Genomic DNA, 23,442 nt, shown 5'->3' with positions numbered 1-23,442 from the left:
TGCCTTAGACCACTGCACCAATCGGAAGGCCTGGCATTCAATTCTTATGCTATTGTATGACCGAGTAAGACATACGATACTATACGATATATATTTTTTAAACGCTATATCCAAACTGTGTCAAGTGGGAATGTTGTGCCATAAAAGCCTAATCACTGGGCAAAACCTGTCTCAATAGTTGTAAAAGCGTACATACATTTTAGGTATGTTGGCCCTCCCTGCTGGCCATATTGGGGAAGTTCAAGTTCAAATACATTACAGTAATTCATTCACATGGCCCCCAGCCCTATTCACTTTTGGAAAGGATTTAATAAGTATAAGTAATGCTATTGCCATAGTGCTTATTCCCATCATATCCTTTCAGATGCTGTTCCTAGGGTGTTGGGCTAGGAGTCCATGTTCGCATGAATGTCAATTCATCTAATTTTAAACATGACCAGTGCTTGTTGTGTGCTCAAACTGTAAAAGTTAGATGTTAARATGAAGCTGGGAATGTCCCAGGGATGCCATACTGTGTACTGTGTTTTTCATTTCAGAGCATTGTGTTACATAAAAGCCTGTTTGTATCTTTGAACACAGGTGGGATTTAGATGTGCAGGAGACAAGACCAAAAGAGGAGAGATGAGATAAGCAACGATCAGATAAGCTATGCAGAAGCTGTTAGCTGTGGTGCTTCCACCTCCCAGTAAATACACAACCAACCACACTGAACCTCTGTGTCCACCTCCCCACCACACAAACAAACAGTAACTTCAGTCTGCCAAGAGAGTCAGGTAGCCTGTTGTTGTAGTTACTATAACAGMAGTACTCTCAACTCAAGCTCATATTTCTAGGCATCGTAGTTTACAGGATTGACCAGCCTTTGCCTGATTGATTTGGACGACTTTATTTTGGAGAGAACCTGACCAGAAAGTACTTCATCAATTGTTTTGTATCCCGGCCACTTGTTCTCAAGGACTTTTCTACAGGTATGTACTGATAATTTACGAAATGTATTTGAAATAATCTAGTTCTCAGTTTCAACTGAAAATAAAAATGTCCGGCAATGAATGTGACACGTCAAAACTCAAGCAGGGTTGAGTAGGTTATTTTCTAAATGTAGTCCGCTACAGTTACTATGTAGTTAGCTGTTCAAAATTGTAATCAGTAACGTCATTTTTGGATTACCCAAACTCAGTAAGGTGATCAGATTACTTTCCGTTACTTTTGGATCACTTTCCCCTTAAGAGGCATTAGAAGAAGACAAAAAGGATCCATCAAACACATTTGGTGTGTCATCATAGGGGTCTTGGACTTGTGGTCTGATACGATCTAACAAACTTTAAAGGTCTAATGCAGCCGTTTTTATCTCAATATCAAATRATTTCCGGTACTTAGGTTAGATGACATGAAAATAGAGCTCTTTGGCCATGCACATCAAACTCCACAAAGAAATGGTTAATTGGCCACAAAATTCTACATTTTGCAATGGCCATCTCAGTCTCCAGACTTGAAACCCATTGAAAACCTATGGTTTGAATTGAAGAGGGCAGTCCTGAAGCGCAGATGAAGGGTATCAAGGATCTGAACGGATTCTGTATGGAGCAATGGTCTAAGAATCCGTCCCAGTGCCACTAGAGATTCTGGCTTCAAGTCTAGGCCCTGTCGCAGCTGACCGCGACCGGGAGACCCATGGGGCGATGCACTATTTGCCCAGCGTCTTCCAGGTTAGAGGAGGGTTTGGCCGGCAGGGATGTCCTTGTCCCATCGCACACTAGAAACTCCTGTGGTGGGCCGGGCGCAGTGCACGCTGACACGGTCACAATGTTTCCGCCGACACATTGGTGATGCTGGCTTCCGGGTTAAGTGGGCATTGTGTCAAGAAGCAGTGCGGCTTGGTTGGGTTGTGTTTCGGAAGACGCACGGCTCTCGACCTTTGCCTCTCCCGAGTCCGTACGGAGTTGCAGCGATGAGACAATTGGATACCACGAAATTGGGGAGAAAAATTGTTTTTTTTTTAAATAAAGAAATAAAAGAACCGGCCCAATGTGTTCTCCAATTCATAAAACATTTTAGTTGAAAGGCTCAGTGCCGTTATTGTTGAAGTATTGAAAGGTATTGAAAACAGGGGTGTCAATTTTGACCCCTACCTTTGTTGTTTTTTTAGGGGTAGATCAGCTTTAATAGTGCAGATAGATTGTAGATTCCATCAATGTAATTGTCTGCATCATTTCCAATCCCCCATATATACTTTTTTATTCATCACAATTTTCTTAGGACATTTTTGGTCTTTAATGCAGGACCGACAGACACGTTTCTTACTTTCCCCCTTCCACTTGCCACTTCCACATTTTAGCTGTAATGTTGCAATTAGTTTGGCTGTAATTGAGTAGAGCAGAAATTGCCATATATTTTTTTGTGAGCTGCATGTGTGAAATAACTATTACATGTTCAAGAAAATCTCTCCCTCTCTCTGAGCAAACAATTAGTATAAAAAAATATAAATTTACCAAACATTTTTGGCGCACAATATAGCTCAGTATTTGAATTATATATTTTATACATTTTTGCTCTTCTTTATCAAAGGTGTCAATCATTTCAGACCCCACTGTACACACAGTTGAAGTCGGAAGTTTACATACACCTTAGCCAAATACATTTACASTCAGTTTTTCACAATTCCTGACATTTAATCCGAGTAAAATTCTCTGTCTTAGGTCAGTTAGGATCACCACTTTATTTTAAGAATGTTAAAGAGAGTAGAGAGACTTATTTATTTCAGCTTTTAGTTCTTTCATCACATTCCCAGTGGGTCAGAAGTTTACATACAGAATTAGTATTTGGTAGCATTGCCTTTAAATTGTTTAACTTGGGTCAAACGTTTCGGGTACCCTTCCACAAGCTTCCCACAATAAGTTGGGTGAATTTTGYCCCATTTCTCCTGACAGAGCTGGTGTAACTGAGTCAGGTTTGTAGYCCTCCTTGTTCGCACACGCTTTTTCAGTTCTGCCCTCACATTTTCTATAGGATTGAGGTCAGGGCTTTGTGATGGCCACTCCAATACCTTGACTTTATTGTCCTTAAGCCATTTTTGCCACAACTGGAAGTATTCTTGGGGTCATTGTCCATTTAGAAGACCCATTTGTGACCAAGCTTTAACTTCCTGACTAATGTCTTGAGATGTTGCTTCAATATATCCACATAATTTTCCTACCTCATGATGCCATCTATTTTGTGAAGTGCACCAGTCCCTCCTTTAGCAAAGCACCCCCACAACATGATGCTGCCACCCCAATGCTTCACGGTTGGGATGGTGTACTTCAGCTTGCAACCTCCCCCTTTTTCCCAAACATAACGATGATCATTATGGCCAAACAATTATATTTTTGTTTCATCAGACCAGAGGACATTTCTCCAAAAAGTATGATCTTTGTCCCCATGAGCAGTTGCAAACCGTAGTCTGGCTTTTTTATGGCGGTTTTGGAGCAGTGGCTTCTTCCTTGCMGAGCGGCCTTTCAGGTTATGTCGATATAGGACTCATTTTACTGTGGATATAGATACTTTTGTGCCCGTTTCCTCCAGCATCTTCACAAGGTCCTTTGCTGTTGTTCGGGGATTGATTTGCACTTTTCACACCAAAGTACGTTCATCTCTAGGAGACAGAACGCGTCTCCTTCCTGAGCGGTATGACGGCTGAGTGGTGCCATGGTGTTTATACTTGCGTACTATTGTTTGTACAGATGAACGTGGTACCTTCAGGCATTTGGAAATTGCCTTCAAGGGATGAACCAGACGTGTGGAGGGCAAATTTCTTTTTCTGAGGTCTTGGCTGATTTCTTTTGTTTTTCCCATGATGTCAAGCAAAGAGGCACTGAGATGAAAGGTAGGCCTTGAAATACATCCACAGGTACACCTCCAATTGACTAAAATTATGTCAATTAGAAGCTTTAGAATCAGAAGTTTCTAAAGTGATGACATCATTTCCTGGAATGACCCACTGGAACTGTGATATTGTGAATTATAAGTGAAAAGTTGTTTGTAAACAATTGTTGGAAACATTACTTGTGTCATGCACAAAGTAGATGTCCTAATCGACTTGCCAAAACTAGAGTTTGTTAACAAGAAATTTGTGGAGTGGTTGAAAAATGAGTTTTAATGACTCCAACCTAAGTGTATGTACACATCCGACTTCAACTGTGTAATATGGTGTAGTTCAATGTTTTACACTCTTGAACTCTTTTCAGTAATTTTAATAATTCTTATCAAACAGAAGTGAAACCATAGTACTATTAGTGTTGACTCCTGATAACAGTCTGTGAGCTGGATCTCAATGTGCTTATCTTTGATTATGACCAGCAGGCTTCACTAGCACCACTTTGACCCGTTTTAGTCACATGCCCTGTACAATGTGTCTGAGTATCTCTTATCAAATCAAATTGATTTATAAAGCCCTTCTTACATCAGCTGATATATCAAAGTGCTGTACAGAAACCCAGCCAAAAAACCCCGAACAGCAAGCAAGGCAGGTGTAGAAGCACGGTGGCTAGGACAAACTCCCTAGAAAGGCCAAAACCTAGGAAGAAACCTAGAGAGAAACCAGGCTATGAGGGGTGGCCAGTCCTCTTCTGGCTGTGCCGGGTGGATATTATAACAGAACATGGCCAAGATGTTCAAATGTTCATAAATAACCAGCATGGTCAAATAATAGTAATCACAGTGAACAGGTCAGGGTTCCATAGCCACAGGCAGAACAGTTGAAACTGGAGCAGCAGCACGGCGAGGTGGACTGGGGACAACAAGGAGTCATCATGCCAGGTAGTCCTGAGGCATGGTACTAGGGCTCAGGTCCTCCGAGAGAGATCAAGAAAGAAAGAGAAAGAGAGAGAATTAGAGAGAGCATACTTTCACACAGCACACCGGATAAGACAGGAGAAATACTCCAAATATAACAGACTGACCCTAGCCCCCCGACACAAACTACTGCAGCATAAATACTGGAGGCTGAGACAGGAGGGGTCAGGAGACACTGTGGCCCCATCCGATGATACCCCCGGACAGGGTCAAACAGGCAGGATATAACCCCACCCACTTTGCCAAAGCACAGTCCCCACACCACTAGAGGGATATCTTCAACCACCAACTTACCATCCTGAGACAAGGCCGAGTATAGCCCACTAAGATCTCTGCCTCGGCACAACCCAAGGGGGGGCGCCAACCCAGACAGGAAGACCCGTCAGTGACGGGACAGGAAGACCCACTCAAGTGACGCACCCCTCCTAGGGACGGCATGGAAGAGCACCAGTAGGCCAGTGACTCAGCCCCTGTAATAGGGTTAGAGGCACAGAATCCCAGTGGAGAGAGGGGAACCGGCCAGGCAGAGACAGCAAGGGCTGCGTTGCTCCAGTGCCTTTTCGTTCATCACACTCCTGGGCCAGACTACACTCAATCATAGGACCTACTGAAGAGATGAGTCTTCAATAAAGACTTAAAGGTTGAGACCGAGTCTGCGTCTCTCACATGGGTAGGCAGACCATTCCATAAAAATGTAGCTCTATAGGAGAAAGCCCTGCCTCCAGCTGTTTGCTTAGGCTGTTTGCTTCTAGGGACAATTAGGAGGCCTGCGTCTTATGACCATAGCGTACGTGTAGGTATGTACGGCAGGACCAAATCGTAAAGATAGGTAGGAGCAAGCCCATGTAATGCTTTGTCGGTTAGCAGTAAAACCTTGAAATCAGCCCATGCCTTAAAAGGAAGCCAGTGTAGGGAGGCTAGCACTGGAGTAATATGATCAAATTCTTTGGTTCTAGTCAGGATTCTAGCAGCCGTATTTAGCACTAACTGAAGTTTATTTAGTGCTTTATCCAGGTAGCCGGAAAGTAGAGCATTGCAGTAGTCTAACCTAGAAGTAACAAAAGCATGGATACATTTTTCTACATCATTTTTGGACAGAAAATATCTGATTTTTGCAATGTTACGTAAATGGAAAAAAGCTGTCCTTGAAACAGTCTTGATATGTTCGTCAAAAGAGAGATCAGGGTCTAGAGTAACGCCGAGGTCCTTCACAGTTTTATTTGAGACGACTGTACAACCATCAAGATTAATTGTCAGATTCAACAGAAGATAGCTTTGTTTCTTGGGACCTAGAACAAGCATATCTGTTTTGTCCGAGTTTAAAAGTAGAACGTTTGCAGCCATCCACTTCCTTATGTCTGAAACACAGGCTTCCAGCGAGGGCAATTTTGGGGCTTCACCATGTTTCATTGAAATGTACAGCTGTGTGTCATCCGCATAGCAGTGAAAGTTAACATTATTTTTCGAATGACATCCCCAAGAGGTAAAATATATAGTGAAAACAATAGTGGTCCTAAAACGGAACCTTGAGGAACACCTAGATTTACAGTTGATTTGACAGAGGACAAACCATTCACAGAGACAAACTGATATCTTTCCGACAGATAAGATCTAAACCAGGCCAGAACTTGTCCGTGTAGACCAATTTGGGTTTCCAATCTCTCCAAAAGAATGTGGTTGATCGATGGTATCAAAAGCAGCACTAATGTCTAGGGAGCACGAGGACAGATGCAGAGCCTCGGTCTTGACGCCAATTAAAGTAATTTACCACCTTCACAAGTGTAGTCTCAGTGCTATGATGGGGTCTAAAACCAGACTGAAGGCATTTCGTATACTTGTTTGTCTAGAGAAGGCAGTGAGTTTGCTGCGCAACAGCTTTTTTCATTTTTTTTTTGAGAGGAATGGAGATTCGATATAGTCCGATAGTTTTTTATATTTTCTGGGTCAAGGTTTGGCTTTTTCAAGAGAGGCTTTATTACTGCCACTTTTAGTGAGTTTGGTCACATCCTGTGGATAGAGAGACGTTTATTATGTTCAACATAGGTGCGGCCAAGCACAGGAAGCAGCTCTTTCCGTAGTTTAGTTGGAATAGGGTCCATAATGCAGCTTGAAGGTTTAGAGGCCATGATTATTTTCATAATTGTGTCAGAGAGTATAGTACTAAAACACTTGAGTGTCTCCCGTGATCCTAGGTCCTGGCAGAGTTGTGCAGACTCAGGACAACTGAGCTTTGGAGGAATATGCAGATTTAAAGAGGAGTCTGTAATTTTGCTTTCTAATGATCATGATCTTTTCCTCAAAGAAGTTTCATGAAATTTATTACAGCTGAAGTGAAAGCATCCTCTCTTGGGGAATTGCTGCTTTTTAGTAGCTTTGGATTGATTTCGGATGATCGTATTTTCCTCAATTAAGTTGGAAAAATAGGATGATCGAGCAGCAGTGAGGGCTCTTCGATACTGCAGCGGTACTGTCTTTTCCAAGCTAGTCGGAAGACTCTGACATCCTTGGGTAGGAAGAGGGAGTCTGGAAGGGCATCAAGAAATCTTTGGGGTTGTTGAGAATTTATTAGCACGACTTTTGATGCTCCTTGGTTGGGGTCTGAGCAGATTATTTGTTGCGATTGCAAACGTAATAAAATGATGGTCCGATAGTCCAGGATTATGAGGAAAACATTAAGATCCACACATTTTTCCAAATGGACAATCTAGGTCCAGAGTAGACTGTGGCAGTGAGTAGGTCCGAGACATTGTTGGGGACCAAAACCCCACTGAGTCGATGATGGCTCCGAAAGCCTTTTGGAGTGGGTCTGTGGACTTTTCCATGTGAATATTAAAGTCACCAAAAATGTGAAAATGTTCTGCTATGACTACAAGGTCCGATTGGAATTCAGGGAACTCAGTGAGGAACGCTGTATCTGGCCCAGGAGGCCTGTAAACAGTAGCTATAAAAAGTGATTGAGTAGGCTGCATAGATTTCATGACTAGATGCTCAAAAGACGAAAACGTCAGTTTTTTTTGTTGTGTAAAATGAAATTTACAAAAAAATGCCCAACTCCAGCCCTGGATCTGAAAGATCCAGGCCCGATTTCCCAAACGCATCTTAAGGCTAAGTTTTTCGTTAAACCCATAGGAACCTATGGTTCTAAGATGAATTTAGGAAATCAACGGTTGCATGTTCAAATCACATCACGGACAACTTTGGCCTTTTAGCAACTTTGCAACTACTTACTACATTTTAGCTACTTAGCATGTTAGCTAACCTTTCCCCTTATCTTCAAATCAAATGTTATAAGTCACATGCGCCGAATACAACAGGTGTAGTAGACCTTACAATGAAACGCTTACTTACGAGCCCCTAACCAACAATGCAATTTAAAAAATACAGATAAGAATAAGAGATAAAAGTAACAAGGAATAAAGAGCAGTAGTGAAATAACAATAGCGAGACTATATACAGGGGGGTACCGATACAGAGTCAATGTAGGTAGAGTTATTAACGTGACTATGCATAGATGACAACAGAGAGTAGCAGTGGTGTAAAGAGGAGTGTGAGGGGGTGAGGGGGGGCACTGTAAATAGTCTGGGAAGCCATTAGATTAGATGTTCAGGAGTCTTATGGCTTGGGTGTAGAAGCTGTTTAGAAGCCTCTTGGACCTAGACTTGGCGCCCCGCTGACGCTTCCCATGCGGCAGCAGAGAGAACAGTCTATGACCAGGGTTGCTGGAGTCTTTGACAATTTTTAGGGCCTTCCTCTGACACTGCCTGGTATAGAGGTCCTGGATGGCAGGAAGCTTGGCCCCAGTGATGTACTGGGCCGTTCGCACTACCCTCTGTAGTGCCTTGCGGTCGGAGACCGAACAGTTGCCATACCAAGCAGTGACGCAACCAGTCAGGAGGCTCTCAATGGTGCAGCTGTAGAACCTATTGAGGATCTGAGGACCCATGCCAAATCATTTCACTCCTGAGGGGGAATAGGTTTTGTTGTGCCCTCTTCACGACTGTCTTGGTGTGCTTGGACCATGTTACCTTGTTGGTGATGTGGACACCAAGGAACTTGAAGCTCTCAACCTACTCCACTACAGCCCCTGTCCTCCTCTCTATAGGCTTTCTTGTCGTTGTCGGTGATCAGGCCTACCACAGTTGTGTCATCGGCAAATTTAAAGATGGGTTGGAGTCGTGCCTGGCCATGCAGTCATGAGTGAACAGGGAGTACAGGAGGGGACTGAGCACGCACCCGAGGGTCCCCTGTGTTGAGGATCAGCGTGGCGGATGTGTTGTTACCTACCCTTATCACTTGGGGGCGGCCCCATCAGGAAGTCCAGGATCCAGTTGCAGAGGGAGGTGTTTAGTCCCAGGGACCTTAGCTTACTGATGAGCTTTGAGGGCACTATGGTGTTGAACGCTGAGCTGTGGTCAATGAGTAGCATTCTCACATAGATGTTCCTTTTGTCCAGGTGGGAAAGGGCAGTGTGGAGTGCATTGGAGACTGCATCATCTGTGGATCTGTTAGGGTGATATGCAAATTGGTGTGGGTCTAGGGTTTCTGGGGTGATGGTGTTGATGTGAGCCATGACCAGCCTTTCAAGGCACTTCATGGCTACAGACGTGAGTGCTACGGGTCGGTAGTCGTTTAGGCAGGTTACCTTTGTCCCTGTGCCCAAGAAGACTATGGTGGTCTGCTTTAAACATGTTAGTATTACGGACTCGGACAGGGTGAGGTTGAAAATGTCAGTGAAGACACTTGCCAGTTGGTCAGCGCATGCTCGCTGTACATGTCCTGGTAATCCATCTGGCCCTGTGGCCTTGTGAATGTTGACCTGTTTAAAGGTCTTACTCACATTGGCTGCAGAGAGCGTTATCACACAGTCTTCCGGAATAGCTGGTGCTCTCATGCATGTTTCAGTGTTACTTGCCTCGAAGCGAGCATAGAAGTAGTGTAGCTCGTCTGGTAGGCTCGTGTCACTGGGCAGCTCTTGGCTGTGCTTCCCTTTGTAGTCTGTAATGGTTTGGAAACCTTGCCACATCCGACGAGCATCAGAGCCGGTGTAGTACGATTCGATCTTAGCCCTGTATTGACGCTTTTTCTGTTTGATGGTTCATCGGAGGGCGTAGCGGGATTTTTTATAAGCTTCCGGGTTAGAGTCCCGCTCCTTGAAAACGGCAGCTCTAGCCTTTAGCTCAGTGCGGGTGTTGCCTGTAATCCATGGCTGTCACGCCCTTGGTTGGGGCGTGAGTTGGGGTGGGCATTCTATGTTTTGTGTTCTATGTTTTCTTTTCTGTGTGTTTGGCCGGGTGTGGTGTTCAATCAGAGGCAGCTGTCTATCTTTGTCTCTGATTGAGAACCATACTTAGGTAGCCRTTTTCCACCTGTGTTTTGTGGGTAGTTGTTTTCTGTTTTGTGTTGCTGCACCTTACAGGACTGTTTCGTTTTCATTCATTCTCTTTGTTATTTTGTTTAGTGTTCTGTTTAAATAAAATTAACATGAACACTTACCACGCTGTGCTTTGGTCCGACTACTCTTCATCCGACGACGAAAATCGTTACAATGGCTTCTGGTTGGGGTATGTACTGTGGCAAACCTCTTCAAGGTTATGAGCGTTTGTCACAAATTAAGTGGGAAACAAATTAACCCAGAATGAGAGTTCTTTCGAACAGGACAGTACCTGTGTGTTTGTTTCTCCGTCCTGGTCCACCCAAGTCGTAGGCAAGGTCAAGGATAGCAGGGTTCGGTACACGAATCGGGTTCTCGGTGGGTCCAGGTCCAAACGCCAACAGGTAAGTCCAAAACAATCCAGCTCATACACGGTAAATCCAGCCAATATCTATTGTCTCTTTCTCTACGGTTCATAGATCCTTCCAGCCCTCTCTTCCTCTTCCTGGTTTTTCTTGACCCTTTATCTGTGTGTCGGCTCCACCTTCTGAGGGTTCCCCTTGCTTCTGGGACTTGTAGTTTTGGCAGTCGGCCATTTTGTGATCTGTAGTTCTGATCGGGGTGGCCATTTTAGTGATCGGGCAGAGTCCGTTTATTAGTTCTGCTCTCACATATCTGCCATTTATCACTCYACCCCCTTCTTTGCCACACATCTCCCCCCCTAGATCGGACCCCCTAGGTCGGGCTACCACAGCAGAATATGCGTGCATGCGGGATAACCCATCCACATTTCCCATTTCCTTCCCAATGCACTTATTGATGAAGCCAATGACTGATGTGGTGTACTCCTCAATGCCATCGGAGGAATCCCGGAACATATTCCACTCTGTGCTAGCGAAACAGTCCTGTAGCTTAGCATCTGCTTCCTCTGACCACGTTTTTATTGATCTAGTCACTGGTGCTTCCTTCTTTAATTTTAACTTGTAAGCAGAAATCAGGAGGATAGAATTATGGTCAGATATYCCAAATGGACGGTGAGGGAGAGCTTTGTATGCGTCTCTGTGTGTGGAGTATAGGTGGTCCAGAGTTATTTTTCCTCTGGTTGCACATTTAACATGCTGATCGAAATTTGATAAAGCGGATTGAAGTTTCCCTGCATTAAAGTCCCCGGCTACTTGGAGCGCCGCCTCTGGGTGAACGTTTTCTTGTTTGCTTATGGCGGAATACAGCTCATTCAATGCTGTCTTAGTTTCAGCTTCTGACTGTGGTGGTATGTAAACAGCTACAAAGAATAGATAAACTCTCTCGGTAGGTAGTGTGGTCTACAGTTTATCATGAGATACTCTACCTCAGGCGAGCAATAGCTCGAGACTTCCTTAGATGTCGTGCACCAGCTGTTGTTTACAAAAATACATAGACCGCCGCCCCTTATCTTAACAGACGCCGCTGTTCTATCCTGCGGGTAGATCGTATAACCAGCCAGCTGTATGTTGATGTTGTCGTCGTTCAACCAGGACTCCGTGAAGCATAAGATGTTATAGTTTTTAATGTCCTGCCGGTACACGTTGCACGTTTGCTAGCAGAATGGAGGGAAGTGGGGCTTTATTCGATCGCCTACGAATTCTCAGAAGGCAGCCCGACCTTCGCCCCCTCTTTCTCCGCCTCCTCTTCACGCAGATCACGGGGATCGGGGCCTGTTCCCGAGGAAGCAGTGTATCCTTCGCGTCGGGCTCGTCAGAGTCGTGGAAGGAAAAAGAGGATTCTGCTAGTCCATGGTGAGTAATCGCAGTCCTGATGTCTCTAAGTTATTTTCGGTCATAAGAGACGGTAGCGGCAACATTAGGTACAAAATAAGTTAAAAAATAAGTTAAAAACACAAGTAAATGAACAAAACAACACAATCGGCTCGGGGCACGTAAAACGTCTGCCATCCTCTCCTGCACCATTTTACTTAACCCCTTAAACCCTAATCCTAACTCCTAACCCTAACCTGAACAGCTAGCCTAGCTAAAGTTTGCCACCTAGCTAACATTAGCCACAACCAGTGGCACAAATCTGATTTTAGAAGTGGAGGGGGGAGAGCATAACCTGTCAGGAGGTCTGGGGGTCCTCCCTCAGAATGTTTGAGGGATCTAAAGCTCATTTCCTGTATTTCTACACAATGTCATTTTACCCTTTTGGGTTCACTTTTATTGTAAATAAGAATAGAATATGTTTCTAAACACTTCTASATGAATGTGGATGCTACCATGATTATGGATAATCCTGAATGAATTGTGAATAATGATGAGTGAGAAAGTTATAGACACACAACTATCAGACCTCCCCAAAAATGCTAACCTCCCATGTTATTGTAATGGTGAGAGGTTAGCATGTCTTGGGAGTATGATATTTGTGAGTCTGTAACTTTCTCACTCATCATCATTCATGATCCATTCAGGATTATACATAATCATGTTAGCATTCGCATTCATGTACAAGTGTTTAGAACATATTATATTCTTATTTACAATAAAAGTGACTCCAAAAGGACACAATACATTATTTACCATTCATTTCTATTGGGCACAAATTAATCTGAAACAAGCAGCAAATACATCAAACAAATTTGTAGATTCACAAGCTTGATGTAGTGATTGTGCGCTATGGATGTGGGACCAAATACTTAACCTTTTGCTATACTCAGCAAAAAAATAAACATCCCTTTTTCAGGACCTTGTCTTTCAAACATAATTCGTTAAAATCCAAATAACTTCACAGATCTTCATTGTAAAGGGTTTAAACACTGTTTCCCATGCTTGTTCAATGACACATAAACAATTAATGAACATGCACCTGTGGAACGGTCGTTAAGACACTAACAGCTTACAGACGGTAGGCAATTAAGGTCACAGTTATGAAAACTTAGGACACTAAAGAGGCCTTTCTACTGACTCTGAAAAACACAAAGAAAGATGCCCAGGGTCCCTGCGCATCTGCGTAAATGTGCCTTAGGTATGCTGCAAGGAGGCATGAGGACTGCAGATGTGGCCAGGGAAATATATTGCAATGTCCATACTGTGAGGCGCATAAGACAGCGCTACAGGGAGACAGGACGGACAGCTGATCGTCCTCGCAGTGGCAGACCACGTGTAACAACACCTGCATAGGATCGGTACAGCCGAAAATCACACCTGCAGGACAGGTAAAGGATGGCAACAACAACTGCCTGAGTTACACCAGGAACACACAATCCATCAGTGCTCAGACTGTCCGCAATAGGCTGAGAGAGGCTGAACTGAGGGCTTGTAGGCCTGTTGTAAGGCAGGTCCTCACCAGACATCACCGGCAACAACATCACCTACGGGCACAAACCCATAGGGGTGGCAGGTAGCCTAGGGGTTAGAGCGTTGGGCTAGTAACCGAAAGATTGCAAGATTGAATCCCCGAGCTGACAAGGTGTTGCTGTCGTTCTGCCCTTGAACAAGGCAGTTAACCCACTGTTCCTAGGACGTCATTGAAAATAAGTTCTTAACGGACTTGCCTAGTTAAATAAAGGTAAAAAAACACTGTTGCTGGACGAGACAGGACTGGCAAAAACTGCTCTTCACTGACGAGTCGCGGTTTTGTCTCACCAGGGGTCATGGTTGGATACACGTTTATCGTTGAAGGAATGAGCGTTACACCAAGGCCTGTACTCTGGAGCAGGATCGATTTAGAGGTGGAGGGTCCGTCATGGTCTGGGGCGGTGTGTCACAGCATCATCAGACTGAGCTTATTGTCATTGCAGGCAAGAACATTTTTTCACCTTTATTTAACCAGGTAGGCCAGCGACCTGGCCAAGAGAGAGCAAAGCAGTGCAACACAAACAACACAGAGTTACACATGGGATAAACAAACGTACAGTCAATAACACAATAGAAAAGTATATATAAAGTGTGTGCAAATGTAGTAAGATTAGGGAGGTAAGGCAATAAATAGGCCATAGTGGTGAAATAATTACAATTTAGCAATTATACACTGGAGTGATAGATGTGCAGAAGATGAATGTGCAAGTAGAGATACTGGGGTGCAAAGGAGAAAACAATATGGGGATGAGATAGTTGGGTGGGCTATTTACAGATGGACTATGTACAGGTGCAATGATCGGTAAGCTGCTCTGACAGCTGATTCTTAAAGTTAGTGAGGGAGATATGAGTCTCCAGCTTCTGTGATTTTTGCACTTCGTTCCAGTCATTGGCAGCAGAGAACTGTAGGGAATGACGGCCAAAGGAGGAGTTGGCTTTGGGGGTGACCAGTGAAATATACCTGCTGGAGCGCGTGCTACGTGTGGGTGTTGCTATGGTGACCAGTGAGCCGAGATAAGGTGGGGCTTTACATAGCAAAGATTTATAGATGACCTGGAGCCAGTGGGTTTGGCGACGAATATGAAGTGAGGGCCAGCCAACGAGAGCATACAGGTCGCAGTGGTAGGTAGTATATGGGGCTTTGGTGACAAAACGGATGGCACTGTGATAGACTACATCCAATTTGCCGAGTAGAGTGTTGGAGGCTATTTTGTAAATGACATCGCCGAAGTCAAGGATCGGTAGGATAATCAGTTTTACGAGGGTATGTTTGACAGCATGAGTGAAGGATGCTTTGTTGCGAAATAGGAAGCCGATTCTAGATTCAATCTCAACGCTCCCTCATGTGGTACCCTTCCTGCAGGCTCATCCTGACATGACCCTCCAGCATGACAATGCCACCAGCATACTGCTTGTTCTGTGTGTTATTTCCTGCAAGACAGGAATGTCAGTGTTCTGCCATGGCCAGCGAAGAGCCAGGATCTCAATCCCATTGAGCACGTCTGGGACCTGTTGGATAGGAGGGTGAGGGCTAGGGCCATTCCCCCCCAGAAATGTCCGGGAACTTGTAGGTGCCTTGGTGGAAGAGTGGGGTAACATCTCAAAGCAAGAACTGGCAAATCTGGTGCAGTCCATGAGGAGGAGATGCACTGCAGTACTTAATGCAGCTGGTGGCTACACCAGATACTGACTGTTACTTTCGATTTTGACCCCCCTTTTGTTCAGGGACACATTATTCCATTTCTGTTTGTCACATGTCTGTGGAAKTTGTTCAGTTTATGTCTCAGTTGTTGAATCTAGTTATGTTCATACAAATATTTACACATGTTAAATTTGCTGAAAATAAACACAGTTGACAGTGAAAGGATGTTTCTTTTTTGCTGAGTTTACTTTAAAACACACACAAGTGAATTTGTCCCTGTACTTTTGCTCCCCTAAAATGGGGGACTACAGCATGTACAAAAAGTGCTGTAATTTCTAAACGGTTCACCCGATATCAATAAATATACCTTTAAATGAAAGCTGAGAGTCTGCCCTGTAACTTCATAGTCATTGTTTGATTTCAAACGTTTGGAGTAGAGAGCCAATATAAGAAAAAATGGTTCACTGTCCCAATAATTACGTAGGGCACTAATTCATATCATAGGCCTAATCGAGCACACAGCCATGCAATCGCCATAGACYAACACTGCAGTAAAATGTTCTTATTGACAAGCTCATTGATTTTCAACGTGGCACTGGCATAGGATGCACCCTTTCCAATAAGTCAGTTTGTCAAATTTCTGCCCTGCTAGAGCTGCCTCTGTCAACTGTAAGTGCTGTTATTGTAAAGTGGAAACGTGTAGAAGCAACAACGGCTTAGCCGCAAAGTGGTAGGCCACACAAGCTCACAGAACGGGACTGCCGAGTGTGGAAGCGTGCAGCGCGTAGAAATCATCTGTCCTCAGTTGCAACACTCACTACTGAGTTCCAAACTGCATCTGGAAGCAACTTCAGCACAAGAATTGTTCGTCGGGAGCTTCATGAAATGGGTTTCCATGGCCAAGCAGTCGCACACAGGCCTAAGATCACCATATGCAATGCCAAGCGTCGGATAGAGTTTTTTATTTATTTATTTTTATTTCACCTTTATTTAACGAGGTAGGCCAGTTGAGAACAAGTTCTAATTTACAACTGCGACCTGGCCAAGATAAAGCAAAGCAGTGCGACAAAAACAACAACACAGAGATACACATAAACAAACGTACAGTCAATAACACAATAGAAAAATCTATGTACAGTGTGTGCAAACGTAGAAGAGTAGTGAGGTAAGGCAATAAATAGGCCATAGAGGCGAAATAATTACAATTTAGCATTAACACTGGAGTGATAGATGTGCAGCTGATGATGTGCAAGTAGAGATACTGGGGTGCAAAAGAGCAAGAGGATAAGTAACAATATGGGGATGAGGTAGTTGGGTGGGCTATTTACAGATTGGCTGTGTACAGGTACAGTGATCGGTAAGCTGCTCTGACAGCTGATGCTTAAAGTTAGAGAGGGAGAGATAAGTCTCCAGCTTCAGTAATTTTTGCAATTCGTTCCAGTCATTGGCAGCAGAGAACTTGAAGGAAAGGCGGCCAAAGGAAGTGTTGGCTTTGGGGATGACCAGTGAAATATACCTGCTGGAGCGAGGTAAGCACCATGGTCTTGTAGTCAACCTTTTTTTTCCCAGTGGTGGACAAAGTCGTTCACAGAGAGGTAGGAGGGAGGGGGAGTAGGTGGAGGAATAAGGAGGGAGGAGAAGGTGGAAAAGAGTTTCCTAGGGTTAGAGGCAGAAGCTTGAAATTTAGTGTGGTAGAAAGTGGCTTTAGCAGCGTAAACAGAGGAAGAGAAGATAGAGAAGAGGGATTGAAAGGATGGTAGGTTCTCCGGAAGTTTAGTTTCCTCCATTTTCACTCAGCTGCCTGCAGCTCTGTTCTGTAAGCTCGCAATGAGTCACTCAGCCACGGAGCAGGAGGCCCGAGCCAGCCCGGGAGGAAAGGGGACATTGCGAGTTATAGGATGCGGAAAGGGAAGGTAGGAGAGTCGGGTCGAAGAGGCAGAATCAGGAGACAGGAGGGAGAAGGATGTAGCAGAAGGGAGAGATGATAGAAGAGTAGAGAGTAGTGGGAGAGAGAGAGTGAAGATTGCAAAGGCYCATGACCATCTGGGTAGGGGCTGAGTGGTTAGGGTTGGAGGAAAGGGAGACAGAAAAGGAAACAAAGTAGTGATCAGAGACCTGGAGGGGGGTTGCAGGGAGATTAGTAGTCGAGCAGCCTCTAGTAAAGATGAGGTCAAGCGTATTGCTTGCCTTGTGATTTGGAAGGGATTACGAAAGGGTTAGGTCAAAAGAGGAAAGGAGGGTAAAGAGAGAGTTGGAAAGAAAGAAATTGAAGGCAGACGTCAGGAGGTTGAAGTCGCCAAGCACAAAGAGCGGTGAGCTATTGTCAGGAAATGAGCTTATCAAGGTGTCTAGCTCATTGAGGAACTCTCTAAGGGCACCTGGTGGGCAATAGGTGACAATAATGTTAAGCTTGAGTGGACAAGTGACAGTGACAGCATGGAATTCAAATGAAGAGATGGACAGGTGAAAGAGGGAGAAAATCTCCACTAAGGAGAAATTAGTAGAACTGTGCCACCACTGACGACCAGATGCTCTTGGACTATGAGAGAAAACATAGTCAGAAGAAGAAAGAGTAGCTGGAGAAGCAGTGTTCTCTGGGGTGATCCATGTCTCTGTCAGGGCCAAAAAGTTAAGGGACTGAAGAGCAGCATAGGCTGAGATGAACTCGGCGTTCTTGACCACAGATCGGCAGTTCCAAATGCTGCCTGAGACTCGGAATTCCACGTGTTGTGCGCGCAGGGTACACTAAATTAAAAGGATTGCAGCCAAGGGGTGGGGAGCTTGTGTAAAGCCTACAGGGAGAGGTGCAAAGGTATAGAAAACACATATACATAGTTGACAAACTTACAAAAGAGCCAAATTTGATAATCTGTAAATAACTAGCTAAAATACTCAAGTGAGAGAATGTTGTGGAGCCTTCCTCTCTTTCTTTCCTCGAACAACTCTGCAGAATAACTCGAACCGTCATTGTTTCGGCCACYGTCTTAGTTTTAAGACAAAACCGCCACTGACATGACCGACACTTACAGATGTTGCTGAGAAACTAGGGGAGACTGAAGAACTAACTCTAATTGCTAATAGTCTAGCAGAGATGGAGAGCACACTTCCCTGTACTAATTGCTAATTGCCCCCACCCCCCAATCCTGGTTGATGTGTCAATAACTATCGGCAAATTATGCACAGTCAGCAGTTCACACAGCAAGTAGGCCACTGGGAAGACAGGCAGCAGTTAAAGTAGATGGCCCTAGCTAACAAAAAGACAGTACTAGACAACAACAGATAAAGAGACAAAACAATTATAGTTATCACTCCTGGAGATATCAGGAGTCCTCTAGCTATAGATTGAAGCATGACAATGCCCCCGTGCACAAAACGAGGTCCATACAGAAATTGTTTGTTGAGATTAGTGTGGAAGAACTTGACTGGCCTGCACAGAGCCCTAACCTCAACCCCATCGAGCACCTTTGGGATGAATTGGAACGCCGACTGAAATCCAGGACTAATCACTCAACGTCAGTGCCCGACCTCACTAATGTTCTTATGAGTGAATGGAAGCAAGTCCCCGCAGCAATGTTCCAACATCTAGTGGAAATCCTTCCAAAAAGAGTGGAGGCTGTTATAGCAGCAAAGGGGGGTCCAACTCCATATTAATGCCCATGATTTTGGAGATGTTCGACGAGCAGGTGTCCACATACAGCATTCCATATAAGGCATCCAGACCTTATGAAATTTGCACAGCATACCCTTAATCTTGTAATAAATCAAATCTAGTGACACATAACTTTACATTTCTGCCATCCATTTTGACATTCCAACATTCCAATTAATGGCAATGCATTTCATAGCCGCTATTAATGCTTGGTTACACAGATTCTTCTGATAACAGTCTCCAGTATCAATATTTCCAAGCAAACAAAAACAGGAAGAAGGGAGAATCTGTAGACATGCTAAGATAAAATAACATACTCTTTGCCAGAATTCGCTCAGCATTCACCATAGCATAACATATGCAATAACATTGAAATATATCCCCTTTTGTGTTTTATACCTCCAGTAGAGGAATTACATATCTGAGTGCATGATGTTCAGTTTCACTGGCATATAGTATAGTATAGTGTCATCGGTAAAAGCCTCTGTCAACCCTTGATACAGTTTGGAAATCAACTTTAGAGGTTTGTCAGACTGTTTTAAAATAGTTTCAATCTTTGAAGCTCCTGGCTTGTCCAGTGTTTGCTGCACAGAGAGAATAAAGTGTTGCATCTGCAAAAGTTAACCTCAAAGCCATCACAGACGGGTCTTCCCTGCTTCCCTGACCCTGCTGAGACCCCTGTCACCATCTGATCCTGGTGTACATTTATACATTATTTTATCCAAGAATGGAATCAATGGTTCAATAATTGAAATGACCATTATTCCCAGATCCCAGACTGTAGTCTACCCATCAACTCAAGATGGAACTTTGTATCCATTCACTGATTGTTATAATATACTTCAAAATTCACCTCCGAAGACTGGTCTTCCATGGCTGTCTGACCCGGCTGGGACACCTGTCACCATCTGATCCTGCTAAAACATGATGAGCATAGTGTTGTGTACTGAATGTGTTTTTTTGGTTATTATATGATTCCATATGTGTTATTTCATAGTTGTGATATCTTCACTATTATTCTACAATGTAMAAAATAGTCAAAATAAAGAAAAACCCTTGAATGAGTAGGTGTTCTAAAACTTTTGATTGGTAGTGTATATATTGCAAATTCGTAACATAATGTACAAATTGCAATTTGCAACATATTATACAAAATGGATGATGGACATCCACAAATGAATACATACCATACGAAACGTAACATATCATACTAAATGGAGGGAGACAGATTTACATTTACTATGTTACATCTATCCCTGAGTCCAAGTTGCAGCGCTCTACAGTATGTGTAAAATAAGAAATGTCACATTGTAGCTACAGGCTTAAGATAGTTCACAAATACTGTGATGTTTATCTCTTCTTTTTTTGTCATGGACTTGATTGTACAACATTAAAGAGTCATTTAATGACTAAATCATTATAGAAGACTACTATTTTCTACAGCAAAATATGTCTTCTCCACAGGTGATAAAACATGAATGAGACGCGCACAGATGCATATGATTATGACAACACAGAAAACGACACTAATGATTATCCAGATGATAACGAATATATCTGTAACCTGAATCCCAACCATGATATGGAGATAGTCATACAGACCTACTTCCATTCCTTCATCTGTGCATTCGGTTTCTGTGGCAATGCATTGGTGATAGTCACATATGCCTTCTACAAGAAAGCCAAGACCATGACGGACGTGTACCTTCTGAACGTGGCGGTGGCAGACCTGCTCTTCATCGTGGCCCTACCTCTCATAATTTACAATGAGCAGCATGACTGGAGCATGGGCTCAGTGGCCTGCAAGGTAAGGAGTTCTCACAGTTCCTAATGAAGTTCCCAATACAGGTTCTAAAGTTCAAKATTTGTTCCTTTCCACATTGCATGGACAACAATGTTTTTCTTCATTTTATTTAAATTTATAAGGCTTTGCAAGGAGCCTACAGCATCAACCTGTACAGTGGCATGCTCCTGCTGGCCTGCATCAGTGGAGACCGCTACATCTCCATTGTCCAGGCCAGGCGCTCCTTTGGCCTCCGGTCCCAGAACCTGATCTATAGCCGCCTAATCTGTACAGCCATCTGGGCTCTGGCCATAGCCCTGTCCATCCCCACAGTCATCTACAATGAGCTGGTTGAGGAGACCATCTTGCTGGAAGGGACTATAACCGTGTGCCAGGCGCAGTTCCAAAGTAACAGGACCGCCCGGTTGATGAAGGTGCTGGTGCCTAGCCTGCAGGTGGCCATGGGGTTCTTCCTGCCCCTCCTGGTCATGGTCCTCTGCTATGCCAGGATCCTATGGACCCTACTGAAGGCCCAAAGCACCCAGAGACACAAGGTTTAAGTATCCACCAAAATTCCAGTCATAGAATTGGAATGTTTAATTCTAAGAATATATTTGTGTCCAAGTCAATGTTTCTTATTGGGTCAATTAAGTTTATCTCATCTTCTCTTCAGGCGGTTCGTGTGGTCCTAGCCGTGGTGGTGGTCTTCATCGTGTGCCACCTGCCCTACAACGTGGTGCTACTCTACCACACGGTAGCGCTGTTCCATCAGAGGGAGTGTGAGGTAGAGACCATCATCCTCACCACCCTCACCATCACCAGGAGCCTGGCCTACCTCCACTGCTGCCTCAACCCCATCCTGTATGCCTTCATCGGTGTCAAGTTCAGGAGCCACTTCAGGAAGATCCTGGAGGACCTGTGGTGCATGGGCAGGAAGTACATCTACCCATCTGGACGCTCCTCACGCATGACCTCTGACCTCTATATCCCAGCACACAAGTCCACCGACGGATCCAACAAATCCAACAAGAACGGCTCGTCGTTTACCATGTGAAGATGGGAGTAGGTAGAGATGACCTCCAATTACTATGGGTGATGATAGCATGGTTAGTCAGGAAATCAAGTAGTGACTTGTATTCTGTGTACAGTGTGAGTATTTGTTTGCTACTGTATCTAAATGATTTACCTATAGTATTTGCTGTATTACTCCAAATGAATGCTCCTCGCTACTCTAATTACAGAAATTACAGAAGATAGCTTACGGTTGTGAATGTGCGTAAATAAAAGCCGGGCATTCTACCAGAGAATTCTAGAACTTGGACACTGTCTTGTTGGCCTAACGTTATATCCTATTTTGACTTTGGTGCAGGTCATGTTGTTCTTCACGTTACCATCTCTGGTAAATACATACTACAGTATATCAAATAAAATCTGTTAATTTCTCACATACACAGGATACAGAAGGTGTAGTGAAATGGTTACTTGCATAATGGAGTCTTTTGTTTAGACATGTAGCTAGCTAGCTAGCTAGCTAGCTAAACAATGAACCATAATCCCAACTCAAAACGTTACATGCATGACACACACACACACGATAACATATGCACTATACATACACATGGATTTAGTACTGTAGATATGTGGTAGTGGTGGAGTAGGGGCCTGAGGGCACACAGTGTGTTGTGAAATCTGTGAATGTATTGTAATGTTTTTAAAATTGTATAAACTGCCTTAATTTTGCAGGACCCCAGGAAGAGTAGCTACTGCTTTGGCAGCAGCTAATGGGGATCCATAATAAATACAAAAACAAATCTGGGAGGTAGCTAGCTAGCTAACATTAGGTAGCTAGCTAGCTAGCTAGCTAACATTAGACTATAACTTGCAATGCAAATGGCTCTGAGATGCATATAATATTACTACACAGATCATACATGTAACGTTAGCTAGAGAGCCAGCCCACCAACATTAGCTAGCTAGGTAACAGTATGCTTTAACTTGAAATTAAAATGACTTAGACAAAATTAGAAATGTATAATATCTGAAAATGTAGTTAGCTAGACTATCTTACCTGTATACATGGATGGACGCTTCTCCCTCTGTCACGGATGCCATGGTTGCAGATGTATAAAACACTTGTCTCCGGATTACATCAGCCTTCTGTGTGTTTTCTTTTCAACTCGCTCTGCATATTTGCAATCAAACACCAGAATTTTCTCCATCTCCTTAGCTAMCATACTCTAATTCCACCAGCATTCCACTGATTTCAAAACTCGGTCCTCCAGAAAGTGGAGAACAACACTTTTGCAGTTCTACTACGTGATATCTTTCAAAAAAGCTGCGTTAGAAAGGATTACCTACACATACTGACCAGCTCATGCCACATGGCAGACCAATCCGAACTCATCTCTCGGCATGTCTAGCCCATCTATTATCTCAGACAATCATGGCTAGTGGGAAGGTCCCTGTCTTTTTCCGTGGATAAACCAACTAGGCTCATAATTTAACAATTGTATTCGTATTTACAGATGGCATACAAGTTCGTTATTAAGGCACATGAAAGATCACGTTCCAGAAGGCATTTCTGCCAAAAAACGGATTTCAATTTTATTTTAAAGTTTACGTTCAAATGCCTCTCTTGTGAAGTAGTGATGTGCAACATGCACCTAGTTTTCTGAAACAAGTCATATTTTTGGGACCAGGGATGTACAGTACTTGATGTCAAACTCATACGGTGCCAGCTTGGCAACCCATCTCTGCTCACAAGCTTTAAGCTTTGTTTTTGTCAGGATGTACAGTACCAGTCAAAAGTTTGGACACATCTACTCATTCAAGGGTTTTTCT

At 43.7% G+C, this 23,442-nt stretch overlaps 1 protein-coding gene across 1 annotated transcript; it reads left to right on the top strand.

Annotated features, from left to right (window-relative positions):
* The first annotated feature begins 746 nt into the window (after nt 1-746).
* On the top strand, nt 747-22,748 carry LOC111968860 (C-C chemokine receptor type 6-like). Its single transcript, XM_023994779.2, has 4 exons — nt 747-968; nt 20,283-20,625; nt 20,745-21,155; nt 21,275-22,748. The coding sequence occupies exons 2-4, from the start codon at nt 20,293-20,295 to the stop codon at nt 21,653-21,655; spliced, it is 1,125 nt and encodes a 374-aa protein (XP_023850547.1). The 5' UTR covers nt 747-968; nt 20,283-20,292; the 3' UTR covers nt 21,656-22,748.
* The last annotated feature ends 694 nt before the right edge of the window (nt 22,749-23,442 follow it).

The sequence above is a fragment of the Salvelinus sp. IW2-2015 genome, linkage group LG9, assembly GCF_002910315.2.
Source record: "Salvelinus sp. IW2-2015 linkage group LG9, ASM291031v2, whole genome shotgun sequence".
Taxonomy (NCBI): domain Eukaryota; kingdom Metazoa; phylum Chordata; class Actinopteri; order Salmoniformes; family Salmonidae; genus Salvelinus; species Salvelinus sp. IW2-2015.
Note: the sequence above shows the minus strand (reverse complement) of the source record. Positions and strands in the feature narration are given on the sequence as shown.